At 46.0% G+C, this 21,490-nt stretch overlaps 2 protein-coding genes across 2 annotated transcripts; one reads left to right on the top strand and one right to left on the bottom strand.

Annotated features, from left to right (window-relative positions):
• Nucleotides 1–400: 400 nt before the first annotated feature.
• On the bottom strand, nt 401–9,358 carry Eif3f (eukaryotic translation initiation factor 3, subunit F). The gene is given in 8 exon segments (NM_001277302.1): nt 401–631; nt 1,071–1,184; nt 1,297–1,433; nt 1,807–1,898; nt 3,209–3,346; nt 3,663–3,742; nt 3,959–4,029; nt 8,959–9,358. Coding segments are annotated over 8 exon segments (1,086 nt in total). The 5' UTR covers nt 9,335–9,358; the 3' UTR covers nt 401–553.
• Nucleotides 9,359–13,219: 3,861 nt separating this feature from the next.
• Nlrp10 (NLR family, pyrin domain containing 10) lies at nt 13,220–20,719 on the top strand. Its single transcript, NM_001106291.1, is given in 3 exon segments — nt 13,220–13,280; nt 16,649–16,950; nt 18,542–20,719. Coding segments are annotated over 2 exon segments (2,010 nt in total). The 5' UTR covers nt 13,220–13,280; nt 16,649–16,673; the 3' UTR covers nt 20,275–20,719.
• The last annotated feature ends 771 nt before the right edge of the window (nt 20,720–21,490 follow it).

Below are 21,490 nucleotides of genomic sequence, written 5' to 3'. Positions count from 1 at the left end.
CCCATCCTTTCTCCTGTTCCAGCTCACTAGCACATTTCTAGATCCTTCCACACTGTGCACAAGGCAACTCTCTTGATTGCCAGGTAAGATGTTATGGAAGAAAAAAATGAAAAGAGAAAAAAAAAAACAAACCCAAATAAACCAAGCCAAAAACTAAAACAATCTTGGAGATTCCATTTGCCATTATCCTAAGAGGAGAAGAAAAAAGTATCATTGTAAAGCAGCTGCCTGGCATGGGGCTGGGTGACGCTACCACAGCCTAGGCCGTGGGCGCAACCACTGTGGGTGAGTCATGCCAACACGTAACCAGCTTCTCCCTGCAGTGCCCACTCCTGGCTTCTATATGAGCTCAAGAACATGCTGCCCCTCTCAGCCAACAATAAACTCACGTCAGATGAAGTTCATTTACAAAAGGTTAAGCTCTGTTTATTTGGAGTCACAAGGAGCTGATTGAGTCACTGTGACTCAAGACCACAAAGAAACCCTTTGCCTCCACTTCAGTCTCAAGCCTGTGGTGAAAACCTCGACCAGCACAAGTGCTCTTGGGGCCCATTCACAGGTTTACAAGTTTCTCGTTGAGGGCAATCTGTGACTGGGTGAGATTGGCCAGGTAGGTCACCATCAGCAGGTCCTGGAAGACAAAAGGAGAAGCAATGATGAGAGGCTACATGGAACGGTGACAGAAGGCAGCTCCATCATGGACCCTGGCTGTGAAGAGTCCTGGATAAATGCCAGTGGGGGGAGACTGAGTCGGGGTTGAAGGCAGAAGCCAGGAAGGAAATGTGCATGAACGCTATCCTCTCTGATACTTATAGATGGGGGACTGCAGTGTAGCCCTGTGGAGTATAGGGGGTGTGGCCTATGAATACAGATGGAGAAGTAGGAAATGTCTTTGTTACACTGGGTTTTAGCAAGTCTTCTGAGTCTAGTTAACAAGTTATTCAATATGAATAGTACTTTAGACAAGCTTAGGGGACTGGAGACTCCCTGAACATACTGTACTGCCTCCAACCTGGACAAGGCAGCTGCAGTCCCTCTCCCCAGCTCCCGGGCTCAGCCACAGAACTCACGTTGATGTTGCTGTTGAGCATGGTTTCAAAGTCATCAGGAACTATCTTGGGTACTTGGTTGACAAGGCTCATCAAGAAGCGGCCTACTGTGTTGTCAGCAGACACTTTCCCAGACTGAGCACAAAACAAAGACACAATGAGGTGCTGTCCTGTCAGGGACTGTCATGTCAGCATCAGACCGGGGGGGATGCCCACCATCCCTTGCTCTTCCCTTCCTATTTCTCACCAGCACATCCTCAGCATACTGCAATACAGTGCTTAGAGCATCCTGGATCCGGGCTGAGGCCCCTCCCACTTGCTGTAAGTCACTCGAGAGTCCAATCACCCGGTTGGGGCTAAAACATGTCTTCATGATGAGGTCAACTGTGAGAGTATGGGACAGGCAGTAAAGAGGTAACAGAGAATACCTGTCATCACAAGAGGAAAGAGGTCTCTAACCACCTACTAACTCCCTCCATGCCTTCTGGAAGCAGTCAGCCCCCAAATCCCTGCTCTTCCCCTCACTGCACCTGCTTGCTAACTACTGCTTCTGGCCTTGTAAGGATGACTGTGTGGACCACGACACTGACAATTTCCCACCCTGAATAAACCTTCAACTTTCAGTCAACATGATCATTGGATCTGTTCTTTAAGCTACCCAAGGCCTCCATCTTTGTCACAGAGAAACAGCTCCTCCCTTGAATAATCCTAGGATCTCCAAGTATGCACGGGGGGGGGGGGGGGGGGGGACACTCACCTCCAATGCGCTCAGTGTCATAATACGCATACTTCACTGTGAGAGGGGTGAACATCACTCCCATGGTCCTCCCAGGGACGCCCATTAAAGTGCTGGGGAAGAAGGAGAAAAGGTAAATCCATGCCCTTAGGAGTGGTTTCCGTGTGTAGACCAGGCTGGGAAAGTAGTCACAAAGTTAGTATCTTCCACTTGAGAAAGGCAGGACTGGCCCAGAAATATCTTGTGAGCAAACTTTCCTTTTCTCTTTGGCCTAGAGAGGCATAGGATGATGTCATACACCACAGTTCCAGTGAGGATGGCAGGACTCTGCATGTTCCTGGCTGGCCAGACACACCCATTTCCAGGGAAACTAGACATACTGGACCAATCTTTTCTGGGCCTGTAATTTTCATTATCAATAAAAGACCAAACTGATTCATGCCCCAAGCCACTAGATTGGGTGCTAGAAGTAACTTCACTAGAATTGTTGTGCCTATTTCAACTCTGCCTTTTTAGCTGGATTTTGAAGAAGATGAATTTGTAGACTAGCAAGGAGGTGAAGGGAAGGGCCCAGTTACAGTAATAAGCGCTTTCCTCAGATGCTTTAAAGCTTCCCTGGCAAGCCCTGACAAATGGTACTGTAGCTGCCAGCAAGTTTTACGTGTTAATACTGCTATGTTATTGTTCAAAGGTATACTCAATCCTAGCTTAAAGGATGTGCTCCAAACAATGCCAGCATCCTCTAGTCTATGAATACTGTGCTAAGTTCTAGGAATATGTACTGGTTAGGGTTTTGTAACTTGACCTAAGCAGGTGATTCCCCATTAGACTGGCCTGCAGGCAAGTCTGTGAGGCATTTTCTTGTTGATGTGGGTGGTACCACCTCTGGGCAGGTGGTCCTCAGTGTAATTAGCAGTCTCAGCAAGCCAGGGGAACACAGAAATATGTGGCATTACTCCATGGATCTGCTCCAGGTTCCCACCCTGACTTCCCTCAATGACGGACTGGGACCTGTAGGGTGACATAAGCCCTCTCCTTCCCAAGTTGGTGTTAGTCAGTGTTTTATCACAGCAATAGAAAGCAGACGAAGACAATGCAGAACTAAGGATAATTCAGAAAAGCAGTAAGTACAGGCACAGAAGGACCATGATAAACATCATGTGAGGGTTATCTGTCCCAGACGATGGCAACAGTAGTTTTCTCATTAGGAATGGTTACAAGCAACAGATACTCCAGTGTAAGTAGGACCAGTGAGTGTAATTATGGAGTCCGACCACTTCAGAAACTTCTCTAACGACAGCTGTTAAAAGAGGAATACAGTTCCTGAAGAGAAGACAGTCACAGAACCAGACCTGCGTGTAGGGGTGGGATGCCATCCAGGCACGATGGGTCACTTTAGATGCCTGCACTGCCCAGGACTCACCTGACATAGGCCTTGATGCTCATGCGCCCATTCTGAAGACCCGTGTCCACTGTGAGGTGAATGGGGTTCGGGGCCTCCCTGCTGTAGTACTCATGGATCAGCACCGAGTGCTCTGTGATGTCGTGCCCTGTGGCATACCTAGAAACAGCAATTGTAGACACGTGACAGCTGATACCAACCGAAGACAACAGTGCTGTGGGTGTTGCTGGGGTTCTGACACCCGTTTAGCAGTAATTAACAATATGACAGAACTCTGCACAACCAAAGCTGTAACTGAAAGTAAATATTCTTGACTTTATAAGATCAAATTATCATCAAATTACTGAATTTATAGGCTCTCAAGACCACATGCTTTGTGTGTTCTATGTCTGAAAGGGGAGACAAGATCTAGTCTGGTGACAATGGCCTGGCCCTCAATGAGACTTTCCATCCACTCCCACCGTCCCCATCTTACCAGCCTAGGATGAGCTCATTTGGGGAGACTTTCTTATGCAATTCATACATATTCTTGGCAAATTCCATGTCAACAGCCACCTAAGGGGGAAGGCAGGAGAGGAGGTTAAGAAGCTAGAAGTATATGCTGACTAGGAAAAACTGTCAAGCCCACCATCTGAGGGGGCCCAATGTGGACAGGGAAAGCAGAGCTTCAGCTGCAGCTCTGGTTACAGACAGCACAGTGGGACCTTCGGGGAAGCCAGTAGTCAAATGGCTGTGATCTACAAAGGGGCCGCTTAAATCCACACAACTCACTTCATCTTCTGACTCATTGTGTGGCACTGAAAAGCAGTTGGTGACTTCTACCGAGTGCTTGTCAACAGTTCCTGGTAAAGAGAGAAGGGCCAGGTGTTACATAACCCCAAGACCCCAAAGCCCCTGACTACCCCCTCCCCACACCCCAGGGTCAGGGGCCTTTTGAACTAAAGATGAACAAGACCTCCTGGGCCTCATGTCTCCAGCAGCCAATGCTAGGATCACAGGCATGCTTCACCACACCTGGTTTATGTGGTGCTGGAGCTTCATGCACGATAGGCAAGTGCTCTGTTAACTGAGTTGTTTCTACAGCTCCTGCTTTTGGAGATGGCCTCAAAGCCAGCAAACATGAAGCCAACACATTAGCCCCAAGTTCCGCATCAACAGAACCAGTATTTCCCAGAGAACTCAAACTCAGGATCCCCAACCCTTCTTTCTATCACCAGACTGGATTAAGTGTCCCTTCTCAAGGTCTCCTTTGCCTGTTATTTTCCCACTACCAGCCCTTCCCCACAATTCTCTGTACTCTCCAGAGTAGTGGTTTTCAACCTTCCTAAAGCTGTGACCTTCATGTTGTGGTGACCCTTAATCATAAAGTTATTTTCATTGCTAATTCATAACTAATTTTGCTACTGTTATAAATGTAATCTAAATACACATGTTTTTTGATAATCTTAGGAGACTCCTGTGAAAGAGTCATTCCACCCCCACAGGGGTCCTTACCATAGACCCTTAACTCTCATACTAGTTCCTGGATCTCACTGAGCCATGGGTCCCAACCTCACTCTCTTCTGATGTCCTGGTACCTTCCCTTAAATTCTTTACTCCTACCCCTTCTAACATGTCTCTGCTAGTAGCTAGTGCTATGGTTTCATTTTCTGAACTGTGTTTGTGGTGGTTTGAATATGCTTGGCCCAGAGAGTGCTGCTATTAGGAAGTGTGGCCTTGCTGGACTAGGCGAGCCATTGTGGGGGTGGGGGGTGGGCTTTGAGACCTTCCTTCTAGCCACAAGGGAGGGAAGCCCAGTCTTCTCCTGGGTTCCCTTGAACAAGATGTAGAACTCTCGGCTCCTTCTCCAGTGCCATGCCCGCCTGGATGCTGCCGTGCTTCCCACCCTGATGATAATGGACTGAACCTCAGAACCAGTAAGTCAGCCCCAATGAAATGTTGTCCTTTCTAAGAGTAGCCTTGGTTATAGTGTCTGCTCACAGTAATGGAACCCTAAGACAGCGTTCTTAATCCACGGGCATACATTCTCTAACTACTCACCAACTTCTGACCGCTGTGACTGCTTCCCCCATTTCAGAGCCTCTTCTCCTAGGGCCCCCAGGACACCAGTCTGTTCTAGCTTTCTCCCTCCTCTTCCTAATCTGTTGGCTGCCCTGACACCTCGGTATTTCAGCACTGTTAGCATTCCTAGTTTTTGGTCTATGCTCCTTTTCTAGGTCAAGTCTTGACCCAGAAACATTTCAGTTCTTGTTTATGTGCCTAATCTCTTTTGCATCATTTATGCCTTTTTTTTCTAGCTACAAAGGCAGAGTCGAGTAGCTGTGACAGACTACACACAAAGCTGAAAATATTTCCTGACTTTTTTTTTTTTTTTTTTAATAACACAGCTAACAATCCCTGTGGTAGGTGAGTTCATCTACCTCTTTATTTCAGTTACTTCTTATCTTCTGGTGGCTAGGACATACTTGCCCACACCTCTCTACATTTGCTTCTTCATACTTATTGCTAAATTTTGCCTTTCTTTCCCACTGATTAATTATGGGTTGCCCACAGAGGTCAGAGGACAATCTGCAGGAGGTTTTCTCCTTCCATCATGTGGGTTCTGGGAACTGAACTAAGGGCAGGCTTGTGACCTACCCTGCAGCCCTGCTTACTCAATCTGCTACTTGAAAAATCCATTGACACACTCAGTGGCACCTCAGAAGGAATATCTACCAGGACCAAGTCAAACTCTGTCTCTCCTTTCTTCTGTGCACAACTGCAGGTCTAGAACTCACCCACCCATCCTCTAATGCTGCACTTCTGATCACACCATGTCCTGTCATCTCTATTTCCCATCTTTCACTCTCCTACATCTCTCTCTGCCTCCGCTTCACAAGTGCGTCTGCTTTACCAGAATGCCCTCAATCTGCTGTCCAGGCCCAACTCAGGTCTACTACTCTCCACAAAGTAGCCATATTCTCTAATTTCTTCTGGTCTCAGCTTTGGAATGAGCACAAGGGCCTCATGCAGAGATGAGCATGGTGGAGTCTTCTTAGCCCCAAGGGCAGGTAGGTGTCCAAACCACCAAGGGCTGATGACGACCTCTTCAGACAGCAGAGTTGCCAAGGGCTTTATTTTTAAAATCTTGTTTCATTCTTAAATTAAAAAAATGTTTATTTCTCAATAGTGATACATTTTGGAACTACTACATAAAGTGAAAGCAAATACGTTTTTCAGCTTTCAATTTCCTGTCATGCTATTTTTTGAGATTCAGGGATTAAAAAAAAAGCATTCCTGGGTATTCTCAGAGTTTTCAAAACTATGATATTTAGAACACACTTCTAGTAATCTTTATATCCTATAATTTGAATAGCTAAGGTTTTTATTTAAAGGATAAAGGACACTAGGCTTAGTAGTGCTAGTGCTTACAAAGAACTTTAACCTATGGGCATAGTCATTGAAAATTATTTAAAAGTCCTACAGCAACACGCAAGATTTTAAATCCAGGTCTTGCTCCTTTTGGAATCACATGTGGATACTGTCCATTTAAGGACTTACTTCACGTTGAAAATGTGTTACACCTTACCATGACCTTGTACATCTTGCTATGTACAACTCCTTCATAACCTTCTAAGTAGTTACATCTACGTTTCCACAGGTACCTGCAAGCAGAATGCTTATCCTGTGTACAGTAGTTACTTACAGGGACTGTGTTTCCATCTTGAGTTTAAGGTTACAGCAGTATTCCTTTGACTAATTTTAAATTCTAAGTACCTAACAACTCTATGACGCATGAAACTCAACGATGATTTCATTTAACCACACAAAATCTTTTACAAATTAAGAACCAAGAAAGTCTAAGCTTCTACCAAGCACATACGGCTTCATTTGTTTTTCTACCAGTAACTGTTCTGTAACAGTGGGAGCAGTGAGTGGGTCTCAGCCTGATAGAGAACCATACACTACAGCCGTCCTACGATAAAACAGGGTCAACATAAACCTTGGGTAGACATTTATTTCTTTAATTAAACAGCTCCAGAGACTGGAAATTAGATAGCAAATTCAAAGTATTTGTTATGTGGCAAGTCCCCGATACAAAATTCTTTTGTTACAGAAGCTCACAGTAGGGCAGTTACAGAATGCCAATATACGGTTAAAGTTTACAACTACAGAGACACTGAGATTAGAGTTCTGGACTGAAATAAAATGAAGAGCATGAAAGATATGTGGCAAAGAAAATGCAAGTGTGTTCTGATAAAAAGACAAGGTATTAACTCTAAGTTCCTGTAAACGCCTACTCTGTCAAAGACAAGGGAATGTATGGTATGGTCTCCTATGTGACAGAGGATGACCAACAGTTCCTGTACCTGAGGTATGCCAGCCATTAACTACTTGCTATAATATTTCATTCTCACAAAAACTGTCTGCTGGGGCTGGAGCGATGGCTCAGTGGTGGAAAGCACTGGCTGCTCTTCCAGAGGACCTGGGTTCAATTCCCAACACCCACATGGTGGCTCGTAACTGTCTGTAGCTCCAGTTCTAGGGGATCTGGCACCTTTAGGCATACATGCAAGCAAAACACCAATGAACATAAAATAAAAATTTTAAAAAATGTCTGCTGCCCTTGGAAAACAAAACAAAAACAAGCAAAAACCTGCCTGCTAAACAAGGCTCTGACGGTGATTTGTCAGGGGACACAAAGCTAGTAACTGCTGGAGTGTGACTACAACCCCTGTCCTCCCTACAGTTCTTGGATCATCTTCTACGGTGCATGGCCTGCTAGAAGACCACCAGTAAGAGATGATGGGTACAACTAGAGTGGACTGCAATGTCTAAAAGCTGTCACCGAGGCAGAGAGGAAACAAGGCTGATAGGCTCAGAAGTCCCCAGAGAATGATATTCAACAGTGTTTAGTGCTTTTCAAGTTTACAAGCTACTTAAACATAAACCACTTCCCCAAATCTGTAATACAGGCAAAGAAAAGATTACTCTTCATCTTGAAGGTTAGCAATGATTGTAAACATGGAATCATGATTGTAAACACAACAGTTTGTGTCCAAATGGAAATCAAAGGAGAGTGAGAGGGAGGTAGTGTGTGTGTGTGTGTGCTCGCGTGTGCATGAGCAGGAACTTGGAGCTGAGCATATATAGGTCCCCCCATCTTTATTAAATTGGGTATTTCTTATTTACATTTCAAATGTTATTCCCTTTCCTGGTTTCCAGGTCAATATCCCCCTAATGCATATATAGGATTTTCTCTAGGAACCAGTATGTGAGAAGACCTTGGGACAAGCGTTTGTCTGAAAAGTTCAGGAAAACAAGCTATATATCCAGAATATGTTTCGAAATAACCTGTTTTTTTTGGTGAACTGGAGGAAGCTTTTGACACATCCTCTTCCCTAACGTGGGTGGTGGGTACGATCTGTGTGTGTTGGGGTGGCGGTAGGTCAGTGGATAAGAGGGAAATGTGGGTTCTGTGTTTAAACAGGTCAAGGGCTTTGAATTTGCTGGCATTTGGGCCTTCGTTTTTGGCAGCATGCCCTCTCTTTATCTCACTCTTGGGAATATAAAATAATATGTAGCTCAATTATCGCAAACTATGCAATCGCTCATACGTATTCCTTGCACATGCCTGTGGCTTAACTGAAATTCGGCAGGATTCAAATCATTTGGGAAGGCAAGCCACAGCAAGAAGGTGCAACAAGATAAACAGGATAAGAATTCAAGGACGATGAACGAGAATAGGAGGAAGATGGACTGAAGAAAATATTAATTTCTCCAGAACTTACCCAGCAGGGTTCCGATAACTCGGGCAGCTCCCTCGTTGCGGCGTTCATAGCTGTCCACGATCGAGGCCAAAATGACTGGATGTAGCCTGACCACGCGGCCGCCAGGAAAAGGCCCCGGGAGGGCCGGCCCGGGCTGCGAGGGCGCCGGCGTCTGCGCAGGGGCTGGCGTGGAGGTTGAGGTCTGGCCCGGAGCTGCAGGCGTAGCTACAGCAGGATCAGACGAGACGGGAGCCGGTGCCGCAGCGGGAGTCGCAGCCTGTGCTGGAGCTGGCGTGGGTGGGGTCGGGGCTGAAGCCGGGGCTGAGGTGACGGCCGGCGCCGGGGCTGCGGCTGCAGTGGCGGGAGGGACACTAGCCGGTACGGCTGGGGATGCCATCTTGCCGAGAAAGAGAGAGGCTAGAACGGAAGGGCGTGAGTTGGTAGTATTAGAACCTTGATTGGCTAAATTTGTACCACGTGACCCATATCTTGCTCACTATTGGGCATTGGAATTTCCGGCTGGTTGTAAAGTTTAGTGATCTGTGTGCGCTTTAATTTCTGTCCGATGCGCACTCAGTATGTAGTAGGCTAAAGTAGTTCCTAGTAACTTTGGGACCTCCTGGGGGTGGGGAGGAAGCAACTAGCAATCTACACAATTGCCACCAGGTGGCGGAACAGAGTAGTGTAAAAGTCTCAATTCTTGTTTTAGGCTTAAATTGGATATTAAATATCAGTCTTAAAGGAGATTCATTGTTGCATCCATTTAACTTATTAGTCAATCAGTCAATTGAATTTTGGATTCATAATTTACTCCGCAGTCCACGCTGGCTGGAGCTCTCCTTATCTCTGCTTCCTGAATGCCCGTGCATAGTGCTTTCTTTGTGATGGCTTCATAAGGTATCACTAGGAAGGCATATTCATTCAACAATTTAAATGTTTAGTATGCACCAGGCTCTTTTTTAGGTACTTGGGTATACAGGTGAACTAAACAACAAAGGGTTGCATTCTCTTGGGGGAAAGAAAAGGATAAAGTAAATCCTATGTTAGAAAATGCTATGATAGTAATCATCGTATTCCTTGCCACCACCACCACCACCACCACCACCACCACCACCACCACCACCACCACCACCACCACCACCACCATCATCATCATTATTTAACCGTGCTATGAGAAAGAAATGATCAGTGGAGGTTATGAAGGCAGAAAAGTTGTGAAAGTTTAGGTTAGGTCACAGTGAAGGTATCAAGCTGGGGTGGAGACTTGAAGAAAGCAGGCAGCCAGCTATTATTTGCGGTTTTGGAGGGAGAGCCCTTCTGGTGGAGTGAACAGTTAGTGCAGAGGACTTAAAGTGAATGAGAGCAAGCCTAGTACATTTAAGGAAAGGATTTGGTGGCTAGATAGCATGATCAAAAGAAAGGATAGATCTGTAAGCAGGGGCAGGAACTGATTATTAAGATGCCTCTGCTGGAGCTGGAGAGATGGCTCAGTGGTTAAGAACACTGACTGCTCTTCCAAAGGTCCTGAGTTCAATTCCCAGCATCCACATGATGTCCCCTTCTGGTGTGTCTGAAGAGAGTGAGAATGTATTCATAGTCAGTGAATGAATGAATGAATAAGTAATAAACACATCTTTAAAAAAAAGACCTTTATGCTATAAAAAATTTTGGCAGTGGAGGGATGGCTCTGAGAGAGAGAGAGAGAGAGAGAGAGAGAGAGAGAGAGAGAGAGAGAGAGAGAGAGCTATCCACGTACCCACGACTCTAGTTCCAGAGGAACCTATGCCCTCTTCTGACCTCTACAGGAATTGCACTCACGTGTACGTACATTCCTAATCATAGATACACGCATACACAATTAAGAAAATAAAAAAAAGCATTTGTGATTATGAAAAATGAGTGTTTTATGATCTTCAGGCAGCAAGTATTGGTTCAATTCTGAGAGCCAGCAGACTCAAACCCTGTGAACCAATGTTTTAATTTTATTCAGAAGACCAGAGGAAACTCATGATCCTTCTCAGAGTAAGAAGTATAGAGGTTCTTTTTACTTTCTTTCTTTCTTTTTTTTTGAGACAAGGTTTCTGTGTGTGGCCCTGACTGCCCTAGAACTCAGAGATCTGCTTGGCTCTGCCCCTCTGAATGCTGGGACTAAAGGCAAGTGCCACCACTGCCCAGCATTCTTTTTTTTAAAGTTTTTTTTAATGTGTGCTATATGCACAGGTGTGTGTGTGTGTGTGTGTGTGTGTGTGTGTGTGTGTGTGTACTCATGAGTGTGTGTATGAAGGCCAGACATGAAGGACATTGAGTGTCCTGCTCTATTCCCTAGAGACTGTGTCTCTCACTGAGCCTGGAGCTAGGCTGTCAGTCAGCAAACCCCAGTGATCCTTCCGTCTCACCATCTACAATGCTGGGGTGACAGGCTCACGAGCTAAGTCCTGACTTTTTATGTGGGTGCTGGGGATTCTAACTCAGGTCTTCATGCTTGCATAGCAAGTGCTCTTAACCTGGCGAGGCTCTCCTCAGCTCCTTTGAGAAGTTTTCTTGTTGGCATAGATTCTTTGTCCTCAGATGGATATTCTCACCTATTCTTCTCTCTCTCTTTTTAAAGATTTATTTATTTTATGTAGATGAGTATACTGTCTTCATGCACACCAGAAGAGGGCATCAGATCCCATTACAGATGGTTGTGAGCCACCATGTGGTTGCTGGGAATTGAACTCAGGATTTAAGCACTGAGCTGTCTCTCCAGCCCCAACCTATTCCTCTTTTCAGTCCTCCCCCATTAGTATTTTTCCTTCCCCTAGTTTTCTTTCTGCTTTCATGTCATATATGTATGTGCATAATGTAGATTATGTTATATATAAAAATAAAATTCTAGGATCTTCAAATGAGGGAAACATGGTCCATCTAAATGGTAAGCAGAGACCTCCTTTTAAAAATTTTATTTATTTATTTATTACTTATTCACTTTACATCCTGCTCACTGCTCCTCCCAGTCACCCCCTCCTACAATCATTCCCTCATTTTTTCCCTCTTCTCCTCTGAGTGGCTGGGGGCCCCCTGGGAATGCCCCCACCCTGGCACTTCAAGTCTTTGCAAAGCTAGGAGCTTCCTCTCCCACTGAGGCCAGACCAGGCAGCTCAGCTAGAACACATCCCATGTACAGGCAGCAGCTGTCAGGATAGCTCCTGCTCCAATTGTTCAGGACCCACATGAAGACCAAGCTGCCCATCTGCTACACATGTGCAGGGAGGTCTAGGTCCAGCCCATGAATGTTCTTTGGTTGGTGGTTCAGTCTCTGAGAGCGACAAGGATCCAAGTTAGTTGCTTCTGTTGGTCTTCCTGTGGAGTTCCTATCCTCTTAGGAGCCTGCAATCCTTCCTCCTATTCTTCCATAAGAGTCCCCAAGCTTCATCCACTGTTGGACTGTAGGTGTGTGTATCTGTCTGGGTCAGCTGCTGGGTGGAGCCTCTCAGAGGACAGCCATGCTAGACTCCTGTCTGCTAGCATAACAGAGTATCATTAATAGTGTCAGGGATTGGTATTTGCCCATGGGATGGGAAGAGGAGATCTTTCTTATTCATGAGAGGACCAGGCCTTTCCTTTGTTCAGGCCTCATCTGGTGGGATAAGGGGCACAGTTGGCTTTTGTCAGCTACTGATTCAAATGATAGTCTCATCCCAAGGACAGTCTTACAGAAACTCTCAGTGATGCGTGGACAAAATTAGCCCTATCACATGTCACTTTCTAGTTGCTCTGGGAAGTGTGTTTGAAAAGTTATACCTGAAAAAAAAAAAACAAACCAAACCAAACCAGACCAGACCAGACCAGACCAGACCAGACCAGATCAGACCAAACCAAACCAAACCAAATCAAACCAAACCAAACCAGGATCTTCTCTACCAGGGAGTCATATGACGGTTGGCCTGTAGGCTATTTACCTAGCCCACCTCAAGGACTGAAAGGAAGCCTCTTGCAGTCTCTTTGTCTCTGTCTCAGTCTGTCTTTCTGTCTGTCCGTCTGTCTCTCTCCAGCTCTCTGCTCTTGCTTCTCCCTTCTGTTTTGTTTTCTGCTCAGTTTATGTGTTTTATGTCTCCCTCTATTTCTTCTCTCACTTTTTCTATTTGTATCCTTGACCCTGTCTTCCCCATGTTTATCTTCTTTTTTTGGATACTCAGTTTCTCTTGTCCTCACCTCTGTCTCTAGCCAGGGCAGGGTTAACATCATCTCATTTCTTGCCTCCGCCCCTCCAATTAGACTCAGTTCCTGTTTCTATAAATACTGAGGTGTTACTAAGAATCTCTGGCACAGTGACTTGGGCCTTGAGATCTGTCATCTGTACAGTAAGTAGCCTCGGCTGGTTGTTGTCTAGAAAGCCATGTCTCATTCTTTTGTTTTCTCATGTGGGCTTCTTGGTCTCGATCTCCGGTACTTTGGTTTTTAATTTCTAGCCTGAGCTTGCCTAAGGCTTTGAGCAAGTCAGATCCCATTCCTGATGTTTCCCCTGGACTCCGGAGTTCTCACAGAGCACTGTGACCTGGGGCTTGGGGAAAGGTGCACAGGTGAGAGGGCTGGCAGTGTTCACATCCTGGCTTCTCCTCTTTCCTGCTACCATCACAGCCAAGCTGTTTGGGAATTCTGTTAGCCATTCATCAGATAGACTAGAGCATCTGTCAGACATGCCCACAAGCATATTCATAACAGGAAACCCACACAACTGCCTCTCTGTCTAACAAACTTTCTCATTGAAAAGCTGATTTTCTTCCTTTTCTCAGGATCCTGGTCCAGTCCCCGTTCTCAACCCCCACCTTTGGTATTTCTAGCCTGATGCCTCCTTTAGATGCTTTTTGTTGGCATTTAAAAATACCCCACCCTTTCCACGTGAGGGTAAAGACTGCTTGGGCCAGTGCTTCCTCACCTCTGCAGATTCCCTGCATTGTCTAGTTTCCTGAAGAACATTTCTACCACTTCTTTGCCTCCTAGATTTTTTTTTCTGGGATGATCTATGACTTAGTTTTACCACAGTGATGCACGTGTTTGTATCAGAAACTCAACATATTACAAAGTCTGTGTCTTCGGTTTTTATCTTTCTCACTATCCTTATCATCTTCCTAAGACAAATACTTTAGATTTTTAAATGTCTTTGTGTACACACACACACACACACACACACACACACACACAATTCTTTTTGACTCAAAGCTTTTGGTATCATCCATTGACCTTTTATTCTAACTATCCCCTTATCATTCTTTTTAATTAAAACTTCCTACTCTATGTGTATGGAAGTTGCGGCTGTATCTATATCTCACCATATCATGTGCACACCTGATGTCCTCGGAGGCCGGAAGTAGATATTGGCTCCTCTGGGACTGGAGTTACAGAGATGGTTGTGAGCTGCCATGTTGGTGCTAGGAATTGAACTCAGGTCCTCTGGCAGAGCAGCCAGAGAGAGCTCTTAACCATGAAGCCTTCTCTGCAGTGACCTGTCCACTATCCCTTCATTGTGATTATATTACAGATTTTAGTAATCCGGTGGTTACACTACTATTTGTATGCACACATTTTCCCCAAGTGCTGCAGTTTGTCTTATTCTTTTGTTTGTCCCAAAATATTTACTTTTCTTTCGTTTCTAGTTTTCTGGTAACTTACTGCTGGGTTTTGCACTTTTGGTTGTCTCTCCAGAGCTAATGCAGAGAGACAGAGGCACTGGTTAAAGTGCAATCCATTGCTCTTTTCATCTTGAGGATCGTTTTGGAGAAACCACTCCAGATTTAGGGAGACTTAGAGACTCTCTGCTCTCTAGGCCAACTGAGCAGCTGCCTGTTAGGGACATTAGGACCGTGTTTATACTCCTAGTTCACAGAATTCCTCTTTTCTTCCTTTATTGTTTTGCCAGAACACATTCTTCAGTGGCTTCGCCAATTTGAAGAAATGGGACAGTGTCAGAGGAGACAGTGACAGAGCCCCAATTCCTTTGTCTCTAGTCAAACTGTCCCAGTCTGGCCTGGGGTCAAGTTGTAAAGAGGACAAATGGCTTCAGGGAGGGATGCGGATCATCTCTGTGCTGTGCTGTTCTTTTGGCAATAGAATGGTTCATGCCTTTGGTCTCTTCCTTGCTTCTCAAGTGTAACATTTGACAAATGAGGTTAAGCTGCTCATGCCAACTGACGGAGTTGATGGGTGGGCTCTGCTTCCCGGATCATTGAGGTCTTTCCTGGGTTACACGCCACCCCCAACACCAAGCCTGTAGATAGACAGTAGGTGTCTGAGAATTCACGCCTTTACTCTTAATTCTAACCCCACCAGCAGGTAACATGTCTCCTGGACAGCTAACTTTGGTGTCTTCTTGCCCCATGGAGCTGACTCACCCTCCCGCTTCAGCACTTCAAGCCTGAGCTTGACTGGCCCAGAGCTCTGCTGTTGTCTTCTTGTCCTTCTGAAATTAGATGCCTTAGAGTCAGAGCTTTTTATCCTTGACACTTTGGGGGTAATGTGTCCCTGCTTCTGCAGTCCCATAGTCTAAGACCTATGGCAAGAGTCCCTGGGTCCTGTTGTGTCTCTGAGAGGTTTCTTCCTTTCACTGGAATTCAATTATAGTACTGATGTTTGAGCAGTGCCAAGACTATTACTAAAGACTATTTTGAGCATCCCCAGACATGCAATGGATTCCTCGTGACTTTAGATAATGAGTTTTCCAAGATTCTGAAGTCCTCTTGCCATCACTGTCATTCTCCTTCCCTTAAGTAAATGCTGAGTTGAAGAAGTATCCTGGCACAAACTAAGCACTAATAGTGCCTGTTTCCTTCTTAGCCTAATTTGAACTTGTCTCCTTACCTAAACTAGAGACCAACTTTGGATCCTATGAGTGGCTGAGCTCATGATGCTGGTATAAGAGGCAGTGGACTGAGAGTTGAGATTTTTAATCTCCCTATCTTTGTGGTCTTAGCAGACATGTATAAGTTCTGTAAACATTCACAATCAAAGGAAGACTCACTTTTTGAAACGTAAAAATCTCAAACATTTTTTTCTTAATGCTAGTTTAAGACTTAATGCTTGAGTCTAATTTGAGAGTGCCTATGGACCTCTGGGGACATTGTCCAGTTGGTAGAATGGATACCCAACACACACGGTTCCCTAGTTCAATCCCTTGCACTGCATAGAACCAGGTGTGATGACACATGGCAGTCATCACAGTACCCAGGGGGTAAAGGCAGGAGGATCAGGAATTTAAGATCATCCTCAGCTATAAAAAATATTTGAGGCTGCCGGGAATACACACACACACACACACACACACACACACACACACACACACACACACACACTCACACACACACACACACACACACACGTACATAAGAAAGAAAGCAGGCAGGCAGGCAGCAAGGAAGGAGGAAGGAAGGGAGGAAGGGAGGGAGGGAAGAAGAAAGGAAGGAAGGAAGAAAGGAAGGAAGGAAGGAAGGCAGGAAGGAAGGGGGACCTCTCTGCTCGAGTTACCCAGCCCGTCACACATGTTATCTGATACAGCAGGAATGATTAAGGCAATTTCCCCTGCTGTCTCATCTACTTGCCCTTCTTGGAGCTTTGCACTCATCTGGTCTTGCTCAGGGCTTCTGCTCCACAGGCTGCCAAGAACCCAGAAGGGAGGGCAGTTGGGGAGTCTCCAGCTGTTCCCCACTCATCATTTCTCATTACTTCTCATTTCCAGGTGGCTGGACTGAACTCTGACCACCATGGCCTTGGCAAGGGCCAACAGCCCCCAGGAGGCGTTGCTTTGGGCCTTGAATGACCTTGAGGAGAACAGTTTCAAGACGCTGAAGTTCCACTTACGGGATGTGACCCAATTTCATCTGGCCCGAGGGGAACTGGAGGGTCTGAGTCAGGTGGACCTGGCATCAAAACTGATTTCAATGTATGGAGCACAGGAAGCTGTGAGAGTGGTGGGCAGGAGCTTGCATGCCATGAACTTGATGGAACTTGTAGACTATCTCAACCAGGTTTGTCTGAATGGTGAGTGTAACCTGAGAGAGGGAAGTGATGGTAGCACCAAAGACACCCCCAGGTACTCCACAGACTAGTCTGTGATTTATGCCTTTCCTTACACTGCCCTCTCCTTGGGGATCCCCAGAGCCCCAAAGTCTAAGGTAGTCTCCAGATAAGGGGTCCGAAGAATGTTAAGTACAGATCCTGGGCTGAAGGTAGGGGTTTATGTTACCTTTTGAGCAAAGCAGCCCACCTCCTACCTGTAGTTGCTATGTTGGAGAAGGGGTGGGGACGCAGAAGGGCATGTGGATGGGGCACAGTACTGGTAGAGCGATTCCCGCTAAGTAGAAAGAACAGCATCAGGGTGCGTGGCTCACAACTCCCAGCTTCGTGACAGGCGGCAACACTGCTTTGCATGGAGGAGTCAGTGGACTAATGTGAATCTCGTCAGCAACAGAGACTAAATAGCCACCTGTTTCTTATTTCGGGATACAGGTCCGGGGGCTCTGTGGACACCTGTGATCTTTCTCAGTTTTCTTTCATCCCCAAGTCCTCCTGTGCTGTAGAAACAGGAGTGGACAAGCTGGGATGGTGAGGTGACAGTTGCCCATAAGGGGCTTGCAGCATGGGTGTGAGAACTTTAGTTCAAACATCAGAATTGATTGTTTTGTTTTTGTTTTTGGTTTTTAAGCTGGGCATGTGCACTTATTGTGGTTTTGTTTTTTTTTTGCTTTTCATGATGGAGTTTCTCTATGTAACAGAGCCCTGGCTGTCCTGGAACTCTCTTTGTAGACCACGCTGGCCTCAAATTCACAGAGACCCTCCTCCTTCTGCCTCCCAAGTGCTGGGGTTGAAGACATGCACCCCATTTATAATCCTGGTGTTGGGAAGGCAGAACCAGGAGGCTCTAGTATGCTTACTGGGTAGTCGCATAGTCTACTTGGTGAGCTCTTGACTCAATGAGAAACCCTGACTCAAAAACTAAGGGCAGCACCTGAAGAACCTTGTCTGAGGTTGTCTCTCTGGCTCTACATGCATTCCTGTACCCACATACACATTGTGCACAGATATACACAAGTGGCAGTAGGGAGAGGGGGAGAAAGGGAAAAGGAGGGTTGGGAGGGCAGAGGGAGGGAGGGGAAGGGAGGGGAGAAAGTGAGGCCCAGGAAGTTATGGCTCCTGTTTATCTGCTGGGTAGTCTTTAGCTCTGACCCCTCCCCCTTTCCCAAGAACAGATTCCAGTTACTTCACCAGCTTTTTAGCTTCCTTTCTCTCTCCTCTCTCTGTCCTCAACTCACCCATGACAAAATTTCACAGGTCTTCGAAGGTAGTTATGTATAGTCACACACGCTGACACTGAGATGTGCACACCCTTTCCCTCACACAGTGCATACCCTCCGACAGCACATTCTCACGAGTAGATACAAAGAGTCTCACATACAAAACATCCCCCCGACCCAATAGTTTCACTTCAGGAAGCCACAACTACAATCTTCGAAGCAATACAAGTTAGGGAGGGTAGAAGATGAGACTAAAGGGCAATCTGAGGGTTTGAAGGGTTGATTTTTGCCTTTTGTTGTTCACACTCAACACCCGAAACCCCATTTGTGTTACTCAGATTACAGAGAAATCTACCGGGAGCACGTGCTCTGCTTGGAGGAGAGGCAAGATTGGGGTGTAAACAGCAGTCACAACAAGCTGCTCCTGGTGGCCACATCTAGTTCAGGGAGTCTCAGATCACCTTCCTGTTCTGACCTGGAACAGGAGTTGGATCCTGTCCATGTGGAGACATTATTTGCTCCGGAGGCGGAGTCCTACTCAACACCGCCCATAGTGGTGATGCAAGGATCCGCGGGCACTGGAAAGACAACCCTGGTCAAAAAACTGGTGCAGGACTGGGCCAAAGGTAAGCTGTACCCGGGCCAGTTTGATTACGTTTTCTACGTGAGCTGCAGAGAAGTGGTCCTGTTACCCAAGTGTGACCTGCCCAACCTCATCTGCTGGTGTTGTGGGGATGATCAAGCCCCAGTCACAGAGATTCTGAGGCAGCCTGAGCGGCTCCTGTTCATCCTGGATGGCTATGATGAGTTACAGAAGTCCAGCCGTGCCGAGCGCGTACTACACATTCTGATGAGGAGAAGGGAGGTACCATGCTCTCTTCTCATCACTACACGGCCTCCAGCTTTGCAGAGTCTGGAGCCCATGCTGGGTGAACGGCGACATGTCCATGTCTTAGGCTTCTCTGAGGAGGAGAGGGAGACATATTTCAGCTCCTATTTTACGGATAAGGAGCAGTTGAGAAACGCCCTTGAGTTTGTGCAAAACAATGCTGTTCTCTATAAAGCATGCCAGGTTCCAGGCATTTGCTGGGTGGTCTGCTCCTGGCTGAAGGGGAAGATGGCGAGAGGCCAGGAAGTCTCTGAGACACCTAGCAACAGTACAGACATCTTCACTGCATATGTGTCCACCTTTCTGCCCACTGATGGCAATGGGGACAGCTCTGAGCTTACCAGGCACAAGGTACTGCGGGGTCTGTGCTCCTTAGCAGCGGAGGGGATGCGGCACCAGAGGCTGCTATTTGAAGAGGACGTCCTCAGAAAGCACAGCTTAGATGGCCCCAGCCTTACTGCTTTCCTGAACTGCACTGACTACCGAGAGGGGCTCGGCATCAAGAAACTCTACAGCTTTTGCCACATTAGCTTCCAGGAATTTTTCTATGCCATGTCCTTCCTTGTGAAGGAGGACCAGGGTCAGCTAGGAGAGGCCACACACAAAGAAGTGGCAAAGCTGGTAGATCAGGAGAACTATGAAGAGGTGACTCTCAGTTTGCAGTTCTTATTTGACATGTTGAAAACAGACAACACCTTGAGCTTGGGGCTAAAGTTCTGCTTCAAAATCGCCCCTTCGGTGAGGCAGGATCTGAAGCATTTTAAGGAACAAATAGTGGCCATAAAGTACAACAGGTCATGGGATTTGGAATTCTCTCTCTATGATTCTAAAATAAAGAAGCTCAAACAAGGTATCCAGATGAAAGATGTCATTTTCAATGTGCAACATTCAGATGAAAAGAAATCTGGTAAGAAGAAGCCATTTTCAGTGACAAGCAGGTTTGGTAAGGGTCCTATCTCGGAAACTGGTAAAAGCACAAGGAAACAAAAGAAGGCTTCTAATGGGAAAAGCAGAGAGACAGAGGAACCACCAGCCCAGGACGGAGGAAAGAGTAGGCTGGCAAGCAGAGGAAAGGGTAACAAGGAGATAAATGATAAGGATGGTGGGGTGTACGGACAGGAGGATGGGGAAGGACAGGAAGTCAAAAAGGGTGGAGAGATACTAGATGAGATGAATGGGTAGTAGAGAGAGGGAAGGACAAAGAGACAAATAGAAAAGAGAATTACATAATCAAGACCAGGAGACTTAGCATAGCATCTGTAATGAACGACTCATTGGAAGCAGCCAGCTCTTACCACAGATATCTGAAGTTTAACTAGTTAGCATCCCTCCCTCTAGTAGCTGTTCAATATCTCCTGTGGTGTGAAGTCACTTTGAGTAGCCCCTTCGGTGCTAACATCCAATGACTAAGACTTTAATTATGACATTAGATTCTTTTCTAAATAAAACAAACTGTTTAAAATAAGAAAGTGAGAATCACATACATTCTGTAAAATATAGGCACATATGGAACACATTATGGGCCAATGTGTAAAGGAAACATGCTTTGGTATAATGGAAAGTCCTGTTGACTCTGTATTTGTATTCAAGTGTTGCTTAAATAAAGAGTAGCTTCCCATTCTTTCTAGAAACTTCTACCCATTGTCTTGTTAAAAGTGGGTCATGGGTGGTCACAGCCCTAAGCGCTGGTCTGGGAAATTCTTCTTTGTTTTAACCTGACTTAATTATGTACTAATATTGATCATATTAGTACTGTAAGCTCCAGCTATGCCATCAACTGACTTTTCTTCATGAAAAGATGATGCAGTTCCAAGAATGAGCACATCCTTTTCTACTCTGGGTCTCTCTACATAGACAGAAAAGGATTCTTGTAGGCATAATGGAACTTAAGGTATGAGCAAGAGCCCCTTCTAGTTCTTAGATTCCTCAGAATGTTCTTGGACCTCACATCACAGCAAACCATGTAGAGGCCTGCAGAGACAGCCAGCATGGCACTCAGTCCTGCTCAGTGGCTATTGCTGGCTCTAGTGCAGCCGAGTATGGGTCCCTTGGCCCCACAGAAAAAGCTACAGACAGGAATCTTGCTTTTCTCATTTTCCCCCATGAGTTGATCCCACAGGTAGCAATTCTATCCGTCTGCTGGACATGCCCAGATGTTGCAAGGAGCTCAGCCTTGAACAGTGAGCTTAGGACACGGTAGCCCTGGTAACTAGTTTCCACATGTAAATGTGGTGGCCTGCCATTTGACAATCATGTCCACCGTAAGTTGAACCCACAGATTGTGTGCATATAGAGAATATGCTAAGAAGCAGTCTGCACACAGCTTATTAAGAGAGCAGTTGATAACTGGACAGCTGGGTGCTGTTTATTGTTACCCGCTGAACTGGGCTGTGTTGTC

The sequence above is a fragment of the Rattus norvegicus genome, chromosome 1 (genome assembly GCF_021556685.1).
Source record: "Rattus norvegicus strain SHRSP/BbbUtx chromosome 1, alternate assembly SHRSP_T2T, whole genome shotgun sequence".
In the NCBI taxonomy this organism is placed as follows: domain Eukaryota; kingdom Metazoa; phylum Chordata; class Mammalia; order Rodentia; family Muridae; genus Rattus; species Rattus norvegicus.
Note: the sequence above shows the minus strand (reverse complement) of the source record. Positions and strands in the feature narration are given on the sequence as shown.